The sequence below is a fragment of the Camarhynchus parvulus genome, chromosome 7 (assembly GCF_901933205.1).
Source record: "Camarhynchus parvulus chromosome 7, STF_HiC, whole genome shotgun sequence".
Lineage (NCBI taxonomy): Eukaryota > Metazoa > Chordata > Aves > Passeriformes > Thraupidae > Camarhynchus > Camarhynchus parvulus.
In genome coordinates this window covers 14,285,075-14,296,198 of record NC_044577.1, presented here as the reverse complement: position 1 = coordinate 14,296,198, position 11,124 = coordinate 14,285,075, and the positions used below count along the sequence as shown (strand labels likewise).

Sequence of the window (11,124 nt, the reverse complement as noted above, 5' to 3'; positions counted from 1 at the left end):
AAGTAAGTGTGAATGTCTGTCAAGTACAGTCCTTGCAAGAGACAATATAAATTTTATGTATTTTGAGTAAAGGCTAATTAATAGCTAATTAGTATAATGGAAGTAATATAAAGCAGATGCAGAGAAGACCTTGTGGAAAATTATTACAAGTTAGATAATATGTGATTTGGCCAACACAAGCTTGCAGATAAGAATTAAAACAGTGGCCATGTGGAAGGACAATCAGTGTCTGTCTATCCCCTACACTAAGGGAGTAATTTAATCAGGTTTGCTACTGTTGGTGCTTCAAGCTGTTCAGTTTTCACAAGTAGATAGTTTGGGCTCTGATCTGAACATTCCTACAGAGGCAAGGCTTCATGTACAAAATAGTCATTAGTTGAGGAGTTCAATCTTCTTAATACAGAATGGAAAATAAAGGAGCAGAAAAATAAAATGCAGTCACAACTTGATTTAATTGTACTGTGGGAGAACTAATTTTGATTTCATATGTAAATACCCATTGGGTTTGTCTGGCCTCATTGTACTGGTTACCTTTCTTCATTTTAGCCACCTTTACCTATTTTTCTGCTTGGGCAATGCAGCCTTTCATAGGTGTGTGAGGCAGGATTATTGGTACAAGTAGGCTTGCTATTCAATAAGATATCTTCTCACAGAAGAATCATCATTCTGAAATGGCTGATGCTGTCATTGAACATATTCTGCCTTTATGCATTTCTGACTGCCTCCTTCAGCAACAAAGATGTCTGGGAAAGTGTATTAGCCATATGGAATTATTTTACATGTGAAAAATAGGTTTTGCTGTTTTAGTGAGTTCTGGGCAACCTTGTAAGTTTAAAATATAAGCATACATGTTTTGTCTTATATGATTAACTCATTAGGTTTCCAATTTTCGTAGAAAGATGTAAGGGATATCTTGACTCCTGTACATGTTGAAGCGAGTTATCATCTGGGGCATCATATTCTACAGAAAAGAAATGCTCAAGAATTTTCACCACTTCAGGCTGTTCTTCAACGCAGGAAAGAAAAAGATGTTATAAAAAGCAAGGTTAGTGTATGAGCTCTCTTTTTTTCCAGCGCAGTGAGTAAATATTCATGTTTTAATCTCCAGTTAAAAAAAGTTTCACTGATTCATAGCATGTGAAAGAATGCATTTTCCAGCCCCACACCTAGGGATTATGTCTTGATATTAATTAATAAACCAGAATGCTAAAAAAAATGCCTCATTTTTTGCTAAAAATTCTTTGCAGAACTTGTGTACCATCTGTATTATGATTTAAAAATAAAGAAGGTATGTGCAGAGAACTTGCCAGCATAAATAGTACTATGTATCTCAGAACCCATAAATGAAATACACTCTTTGAAATATCCATTCAACTACACAATATCAAAATTGTACTTTAAAATTATTTCTGTGTTAAATATGCAATATCATGTTGGTATTAATCTTGAAGTGTAGATATTGCTGAAATATTAGTTCTGTAAAGGTACTGCAGGTTTTCAAGTCTGTGATGGGAAAGAAAGAGTATATTCTTTATCCTTTAGTAACTATGAAATTAACCTTTTTTCCAAAAAAATCCCAACTTATTAAGAGACTTTGACTTTAGTGAAGGTCAGAATGTGCTGAATTTTTATCTTTTCACAAAGGTAAGCTCCCCAGAAAAGTGGTCAGGGCACCAAGCCTGAGTTCCAGAAGTGTTTGGACAATGCTCTCAGGCACAGGCTGTGACTCTTGGGGATGTCCTGTGCAGAGCCAGGAGCTGGACTCGGTGATCCTGATGGGTCCCTTCCAACTCAGCTTTCTCTGTGATTTCTGTAACTGAGATACAGTTGGCCATCAGAACTCCCAAGATATGTAAGAGCTTCTTTTAAATGGCATGCTTTCACTTCTCATTTCCATTCAAAATTTTGTTTTGGAAACCTCAGAGTTATAAAGAAAGAAAGAAGGAGGGAGATGTTGAATACAGTGACAGAAATGTGCTCTATAACATACTGATCACCAAGGCATGGACACCTGCAACTCCTGGTGTCTCTGCTCTCATCAATCCTTTCTAACAGTAGGACAAGTAAGGGTTGTGTAATTAAACTTGCAAAAATTAATGTGCTGTATTACAGGAGATACTGCACAGACATCAGTTCTGGATCTTCTAAAACATTCTGCCCTCCTTGTGTACTGCTGTAAAGATTGTCTGAACGTACACCCACAGGTTTCACTGTGACAGACTGAGTCTGGAAAGCCTCTTCACTGTTACTCTGGAGGCACAGAATGTGTTTGGAAAATGGAAAATCATAGCCTGATTGAATTGTATGTTAGCAGTAAGAGCTATTAGACATTTCCTGGTGCTTAGTTACTAGGTGATGGGTTTCTTTCTCTGGAAATACTGTTACTCACTATTGGAAGCATAAGACTATGAAGTGCCTTTTTTTATTTTTTTTTTAATTTGGCTTTTACAGTTTATTTTTGCAAGATTTTGCTCCCAAGAAAATTGTTCAGCTGACTTGAGAGTTTCTGGAAAAATTGTTTTTCCAAAGTAAGTATAATGTAGCTTTCATTTTTTTTTGACAAGATTTAGTAAGATTTTATTTAAATTATTCTTTAATATTTTGTATATAAATTACAGTAATCTGCAAATTATCAGGAGTCCTTGAAAAAAACAAGAAGTAAAGCTTCTTAATTGAAGACTATTTGTAAATCATAAATCTTCCAGAAAAATGTAACAGAAATCTATATGATTGAAGAGCTGTTAGTGCATAATTAGAAGATTTTACAGCTTAAAAAATCATCTTAAAAAAACATAATTTGTGTTCTACACTTCATATATAACTGGGCTAAGATAACATTGCACAATGCATACTCAATATGCAGACATCATAAATAAAATTGTAAAATTGACAAGCTATTGGTTATTTCTGCTGCTCTTTCTGGATATAGTGTACTTGGACGGTATGAAGTCTCAATCAGCAGTATAAAACTGAAGATACAATATTCTTATCTAAAAGAGCCACTTAATTGTTTTATTTTATCATCACAACCTTTTTCTTTATTGACTATTATATTTCAAAGTAAGGAATACAGGTGAGCAAAAAGAGGAATTGTAGCTGTTGTGAATCTCATCTATTTAGATATTTTACCTGTAACTTGGATTTTCTTGTGTCATTCATCACTTTTAAAGTCGATTCTACTCAAAATACTAGGTTGAACAACCTAAAATGGCATCAAAAGGTGCTGACAGTCACCTAATGCAGATTAATCCCACCTGTGTGATCCTGAGCACAAACTTTGGCATTTTCATAGATTTCAGAGTAAGATGAGTATTTTTCTGCCCACTTTAACTTGTGGCCTGTAGCATGAGTCTTAAGCCCTTTCATTTTCTTAGGCTGGATGGTTATTTTATTTAACCACTCAAACTTCTCAGAAAGATTGGTTGTGCAGAATTTGCATTCGTGACATTAGAAATGCAGTTTTGTAAGCACTTCCAAGCTCTAAGAAAGAAAAACAGATTACAACATATCTGCTTGACATTAGGCCCAGTAGCAGATTTGCAGTGTAAATAAATAGTCTAAATATCTTGATAAAGTGTGAAGTATCACCTTAAATTACCTTGTGCCCCTAGAATCTCAATTAAAAACTAGTTAACTGTGAAGTGATAATTTATTTTGTCTTGACAGAATGCATTCATTATCCTTGAAGAGCAGGGCAAACACCTTTGGCTTTAAAAGAATGAAATCAAACAGGGATGGCAATGTAATGCTTTATTTACTGAGTAGCAAGTCTTCATGTATACACTATCATGTTTTGTTTAGATTGCTTAGATTTTGGCCTGCTCTGTAAGTTTCTAGTCTGCATCATGCATTTTTTAATGAAGAATGAAATATGATTACTGGGGAAAAGCTCTGGTTCAGCTTTGCTGTAGTCCCAGATGTGCACCTGGTGCTTTTGTGTACTTGTGCGTTAAGCTGGGAGGCATCTTTGTGACAGCATATTGTTAATGAGCTTGGCTTTAACGTGGGTAAGAGGAGTGAGTGCTGGGTATATAAGTGCTAAAACAACGTTCCAATTTAACCTAAACTTGACAAGCTACCAAAATGTTAACATTGTGTTTTTCTTTAATTTGCTTTTGTCTTGGAACCTATCTGCTTATGCAGTGCTTTTGCCTTCTGTTGCTTTTGTAAGTGCCAGCTTCTTTCCCAAAGGTGTTCAGTGACTAATGCTTTGGTTTCGAGCCAGAATATCTGATAAATGTCTATTTCTAGGCACCCTTTCTGCAAGTCTTAATTAAACTTTAATGTCAAGCTGAAGTTTACTTTCAGCCCCCGACAGGGTGTCTGCACTTGTAACATGAATATAGAATATTACACAGATCATAAGAGAGGCATGTTCACTCTGCCCCTCTTCATATTAACTCAGTCCCACATTTGAGTGCAAAGAGTGAATGTTGAAATAATGTCTGAAAATGCTGTAGCAGTGATACATTGCTATTCTGGCCTGTAAAGGAAAGGACTTGTAAAGGCCAGGAGCACAACTGGACTGATGACAATTCCCTTGCTCTCTCATTAACCACTCCAGCCTTTGAGGGGTGACCCATCACAAAACTGGTCTTGTACCTTAGTCACAGAATTGAGTAAAACCTTCCCTTACATCTCCAGCTGAGCTTTGTCAGAACCAACTGAAACTACTAAAAGAGTGGCTTTGCCTACAGGCTGTTTCTAAAATTACTTTCCATTTACACTATAATTATTTTTATAGGTCTCATGAAAAGAAAACGTACCTTGGTGTTGGAAGTGTGAAGACTTTATTGTTGAACATTTCTCTGCTTAATGTTGGAGATGATGCATATGAAACTCTCCTCCATGTTCAGATCCCTAAAGGTCTTTATTACATTCGAGTTTTAGAATTGGTAAGGGAAAAAAAATATCTCAAACAGTAATCCTTTGATATTTTTCTTTTTCTGCCTGGTGTTTTTCAAATTATGTTTATGAATTGTTGAGTTTCTTTAAATACTGTACCTATGACCCTTCATCAAAAGCTGCCAAAACATCAATTTTTAGATTCTTAGACTTCTAGCTACCTAAATCAGTGCAATTTAATCAATACAGATGATTTACATAATGCCAGTAACAACTAAAATAAATAATAAAAAAAGTTTTAAAATATTTTCAGGATGTTACAGCTGTTTTTTGGCTGATGGTCATGTTTTCAGTGATCACAAAGATCTCATAGAATATTTCCCAAGTACACAAGCATATAAAAAGTCATAAATCTAATTGTGCTCTCTTTCTGCCTTTAAAAATAACTGTTTGCCATGTAGAATCCCCCAGATCCATCTTTGTGAGTTGGCTTTTAATGTGGGTGGGTCTGGGTCTGGTGCATGTGCCTTAGCTTCAGTAAAAGCAAAAAGCAGATGAAGTAACTGATACAATAATCAATATAATCTGTTATGTTAGAGTGGTCATGGGTGTCCTGGATATTGGCATCAATGAATTAACAAACACCTGGTTCAGGAAAATATAAAGCACCCAATTTTAGTGTGTTCATGTAATTTGAAGTGTCTGAAAAAAACCCCACCTTTTTTATTTTAATCATTAGTAACTTGTCCTCTATTTTAGGAAGAAAAACAGATACATTGTGCAGTATTAGATAAAGAAATTAATGCAGTGACACTTGAGTGCAGTGTTGGCTATTTATATGTGGATCACAACTCAAAGGTAAGCTGTAAATGGAGTTCCTAGCTTTAGAAACACCCTAAATATGTTATGAGGATTTTCATGGGGGGAAAAAAAATCTCTGGATCTCTTCTTCATTCCCAACTACCATCTCTTATCATGTTGGTATCTGTATCTCTCCTGCTACTTTTAAATTAATTGCTTAAACACTCCCTGGAATAATTCATTAAGGGCCAATAGTGTTTCTATTGTGCATTGACTGATTGTGCTTGGCTTCTAGACAAGTGGGCTGACTAATGCCATGGACATATGTGTTAGGTCAATAGAAAGGGACTAGAAGACACAAAAATTATTTCCTTAGTTCTGAATTTTTTTAGGGCAGGGAGTTCTAAATGAGCTTAATAAAATACTTGCATTGAAACTATGTCAAGATACTATCATTTAATATAAGGCAAATTTTATTTGTTCTACAGCTGGATTTTAGTTTCCTCTTGGATGCAAGCTCATTAACCAGAGCAGATGAGGACCTCAACATCATCATTAATGCTACCTGGTAAAGTCTAATAAAAATTGCTCAATGAAAAAGACTAGCTTTGGAAAACAGATAACTGGAAAGGCTTAGCAAAGCAGGATTGCAAGGAAGAAAAGTGGCTGCAAATCAAATAGAGAAACTACCAAAAAATAGGTGATAGATATTTAAATAATTAGTAAGTTTCTGCCTGTAAAAAATGTGGGGGGCATTAATGCCTGACATGTTGTTGCCAATTAAATATTTTTTATTTTAATTTTAAGCTGAAAGGTCTGCTTAGTATTTTTTACAGAAATTGTGTAGAGCTTATGACAGTGCCTTCAATACAGATTTTTCTCTCTTTGCATTTTTGTAGTAAAAATGAAGATGGGAACATGTTGCTGGATAACACACTGACTTTACCTATACCTCTAAAATATGAGGTCGAGTTAAATACTCATGGGTGAGTCCCCTATTGGTATTACCTGCACATCATGGGTGAGTCCCCTATTGGTATTACCTGCACATCACAGAACTGTTGTCTTGTTACTGTTCTAAATTCACAGAGTTTTTAAGCAGAAGTGTGACATAGCTAAAAAAATCCTGTGCCCCAGCCCTGGCACAGCTGTCCTGGGCTCTGACTTAGACACTGCTAAGAGTTATATATATTTTTTTCCACTGCTGTGAGGTGAGACCATTGGTATCTGTGGTGCTCCAAACTTGTCTCTGAACAGACTAACATGTTTTAAAAAGTGGAATTTTGTTTCCAGAAAGATGTGTTTAATCAGAGCATAGCTGATCCTCAGATACCTTGCTTAACATGAACCATGCTCTGGGTTTGTTGTGGGGCATTCATGGAGTGTAGCTTTGGTGAAGATTTATGATTTCTTATGATTCATCTGCCTTTTTCAGAGGAAAGAGTACAAATGTAGAGGGTTTCTATTCCAAAGGCAGATGATTTCTACTCTATGTTCCTAGATTTACTTAAAAGCAAACTTGGGTGTTTTCTTACAACCAGTCATACTGGAGGTAGCATGAAGCAGAAAGTTATGCTAATGATATGTAGGAATTCTGTTTATTAACAATTTCTAAACCATTGTAGGTTTGTGTCACCAACCTCATTTGTTTATGGAGCAGAAGAGAAAGATTCAGCAGTGACATGTATGAAGGAAAATATCAACTTCACTTTCCATGTAAGAGTTTTGAATGTTAATGTTAAGTGCATCTAATGATAGTCTAGACAGTCAGTAAAGAAACCTTTAAGAGTACAAGGGCACTATGAGTAATTTTTGTGCATTAGTGATGGGAAGTTGCTGTTAATCCCTCTTAGAAAACTTTTTTTGGCCTGGCAAATCTTCCACGAAATGATCAGAGAAAAATTTCCTAATACAAGCAGGATTGAAAATGGTAGAGCAGTTCTGACTTGCCACTTATTCCTTTTCGAAACACTTCAAAAGGAATTATGGTAAGAAAAAGGAATTAGGAGCTTCTTGTAAGAGTACCTATAGCATGAAATTTGTCCTCAGTGGATTAAAAGCAGGAGTTTGGACTCAAATCTCTCCTAGTTCCTTTTGCATACTCTCCTGGCAGGCAGTCTGCATGACCTCAGGTACTCATCAGAGAATTAGCACTACTTACTCATCAGCTCTGGAGGAGGGAAGGGCTCAGTAAGCCCACAGAATGAATGAACAAGATGTTAACACTCCTTGCACAATCCACTTTCCTGACAGCACACAGAGCAGCTGCTACCCCATTCTATGCAGTTTTATGTATTTATATGTATGTGCAGTTTTGTTCCCTGAATAGCTACCTTGAAGTTTTAACTGTTGAACTCCTCACCTCTTCCCCACAAGGTTATCAGTGCAGGACCAAGCATGTCTCCAAATACCAGCTTGGAAATAATGATACCAAATGCTTTTCCACCCAGGGACATCAAATTATTCAACCCATTGGATATCAAGGTAAGCAAAGGCTACCTAATGTATTAGTAGCTGTATGAATTCCATGAAAAAGAGAAGCAGAACAAAGTCAGGTAGGTCCTCAGTCTGTGATTTGCTAGCCATGGTAAAGCAGAGTGAACTAGAACAGGGTCATCTTCAGCCACACATGTTTCAGAATTCTGGAAATAAAATTTACATTTTTAATAATGATGTTATATTTATTTTCAGACAACAGCTGGACACTGCTCCTATAATAAATATCCCAGAGACTGTACTGCAACAGAAAAAAATGAAAACATATTAAAGGATGTCATCACTTTCTTTTCAAAGCCTACTAAGAGGCACATGGTAAGCTCTGTCTTTTGCCATCAGTGGAAAATGACTGTATGAATAAGCCCTAAGAGTGTATTTTATATAATGAAGTCACAGAGCCATCTTCCAAGGATGTGTGGTGGGACCTGTGGTAAGTTCAGGGTAGTCATAAGTGACTTCAGTGAAAGGGGTGAGAACTGAGCTGAGGAAGTTGATTAATGACACATTGCTGAAGTCAGGGTGGATGACAGACACCTACAAAAAACTGCCAGAGGGATATGGAACTGAATGAGTGGGCAAGCAGAATGGCAGAGGCAATTCAGTAACAAACAGAAAATGATGCGTCAGGGAAAAACAGGCTTTATTTTAATTATGTGAAGTATGCAGCTCAAATATTCTTTGTCTTTTCCTCACCAAAACAGTGCCAGCAAACATAACTAACAGGAGCTAGGTTAAAAAAAACCCAAATGTTAAAAATCATGAATTCCAAGGAAGACTATACAAGTTAATGGAAGTCAAGAATTACAAAATATGTGGAAATCATATTTGGCTGGGAAGCAATTAAAAATGTTTGGGAGGCTGGGAGAGTGCCATACATGTGTGGTCTGTTCCAGCTCATCCCTCTGTTCCTGCTCCCAGACCCTGCTGGAGATCAGGCACTCCACTCCACAGTCCAAACCACAACTGCTATTTTAGCATTGCATTGCTGAGGCTTTGTCCTCATAGAAATCTGTTTCCTCCACTTTGTTTTTGATAACGTACAACATTATTTAATCTGTCATCTTAAAAAATAACAAAAACAAACAAAAAAAACCCCTATCTATTTTTAAAAACTGTTAATTTGGGGCTTTTAAGTAAGCACATTACAGGAAATATCAGCCAATGATTGAGATGCAGCCTGCACTAGAACATCCAATCAGTATTCAGCATGGTAGTCTTGGATAAAGAATAATGTTAAAGATATAATAAACATACTCATGTAGAGCCTTGTGTTTTTGTCTTCTCCAAAGCTGTGTGAAGTGGTGCTAGTTGTCAGTGTACAAATCAGTGTAAGGATCAACCAATTACACTGCATTGGATAGCAAAGAGTTATTGTCATTCATCATTATTGATAAAAGCTAATTTGAAATAACAGTGTAAAAAACGCTAAATATATAAACAGACTATGACACTTGTTCTTTTTCAGTCTTAAAATAACTGAATTTTTAATAAAAATGATGTGTTTTGTGTAACAATTAGGTTGGTCTCTTGTTACTCTGGAATGACAGTGATGGATGCCAGCTTCAAGTTACACCCTGAGTTTTCAAGAATAAACATGAATCCTTTTGTTTTATTCAGTTCCTATTGTCTTTAATGCTATGATTATATTGTTGATAAAGTTAAGTTTTAATCTTTTCCTCCCTTGTACAGTACTGCATGAAAAATGACAGCCTTTGCTTACAAATACATTGCAAGCTGGGAAACATGGAAAGTGGAAAAGAAGCAACTGTTCACTTGCATCTGGAGGCTACTCCTTTACTTTTACAAATGGTAACATGAATTTTTCATACTTGAGGGGAATATTTCAAGGCATATTTGCAGTATTCCCTGCATATAAATTCAAGTATTAGTATTTGTTTTCTATCAGTGAAACATGATTCAAACACGATTAAATCTAAATCTTCTAGGTTTTAACCTATTTTATGTTGCCAATGCTAAGGCTCAAGGTGATGTATGGAAAACAAAAATATGTATTTTAGTTTGTCACTTTATATTTATGGTATGTATTGCTTTGCCTATTCTGGGTGGGTTATGTAGGATGGGGATTTAATTTCAACTCATAATTGTATTTTTCTAAGAAAAGCAGCATGGATGTGGAGTTAAGTAAAATCCAACCTGGCTTCATTCCAGCTTCTGGTACTAATTTGTTTTGTGCTCAGAAAAAGGCACCATTGTGTGTTTGTGTGAGGTTCTGGTTATGTCAGCAGCTGTGCTATCATTTTTTGCTGGGCAGGAATCAGTGTGTTAAAGTTATTTTTTAAAATATAGATTTTTTTTTTTAATCAGGATGATGCATCAGTATTGAAGTTTGAAGTAAGAGCAACGGCCTGGCCAGAAAAAAGTGCAAAAGTTATTGAACTACATAAGGACAAGCAAGTTGCATATGTAAGAATTCTCTTATGAATTTGTGATGAACATGTTAAAGTAGAAAAACTAATAGCAATTAATATTGTAGAATTCTATACATACCTATACACCAGCAATGAATAGTGTTAATTACTTCTAAAATTAATTAATTTTCCTAGTGTTTTTAGTATCTATTAGGGAAAAACCCCCAGCAGTTGGCACTAAGCTTATTTTCTGTTTTTCAGGTCTATTTGGAAGGAGTGCACCACCAAAAGCCAAAATACCATGTTACTGTGCTAATTATTTCCCTCGGCTTAATAGTTGGTGTTACCTTGTTATTGGTTCTTTCATTTATATTGTGGAAGGTAAGTTTTTAGTATTCCTTAGTTGCTTCAAGTCAGGAATTCATACTGGTAATGAACTTTTGGATCTGGGTTAAGGAATAATAACATTTTATTATGATATGTCCTTATCTTAAGAAAGATAATTCCTCCTGTAACCTGGGGTTCTTCAAAAGTATTTCTCCATTTTTTCATTTCATTTCATCTTCTGCATGTTCTACATTTTCTGTTGCTCAACACCACAAATCCCTTTACA

At 35.7% G+C, this 11,124-nt stretch overlaps 1 protein-coding gene across 1 annotated transcript in view; it reads left to right on the top strand.

Annotated features, from left to right (window-relative positions):
* ITGA4 (integrin subunit alpha 4) overlaps nucleotides 1–11,124 on the top strand; it is a 35,051-nt gene that overhangs the window by 21,118 nt on the left and 2,809 nt on the right. Inside the window, exons 16-27 of the mRNA XM_030952140.1 lie at nucleotides 896–1,045; nucleotides 2,452–2,528; nucleotides 4,745–4,895; nucleotides 5,605–5,703; nucleotides 6,135–6,214; nucleotides 6,546–6,632; nucleotides 7,272–7,362; nucleotides 8,023–8,130; nucleotides 8,338–8,457; nucleotides 9,832–9,951; nucleotides 10,468–10,566; nucleotides 10,773–10,892. Of these exons, the coding sequence (XP_030808000.1) occupies nucleotides 896–1,045; nucleotides 2,452–2,528; nucleotides 4,745–4,895; nucleotides 5,605–5,703; nucleotides 6,135–6,214; nucleotides 6,546–6,632; nucleotides 7,272–7,362; nucleotides 8,023–8,130; nucleotides 8,338–8,457; nucleotides 9,832–9,951; nucleotides 10,468–10,566; nucleotides 10,773–10,892 (1,302 nt within the window). The remainder of the gene's footprint in view (nucleotides 1–895; nucleotides 1,046–2,451; nucleotides 2,529–4,744; nucleotides 4,896–5,604; nucleotides 5,704–6,134; nucleotides 6,215–6,545; nucleotides 6,633–7,271; nucleotides 7,363–8,022; nucleotides 8,131–8,337; nucleotides 8,458–9,831; nucleotides 9,952–10,467; nucleotides 10,567–10,772; nucleotides 10,893–11,124) is intronic.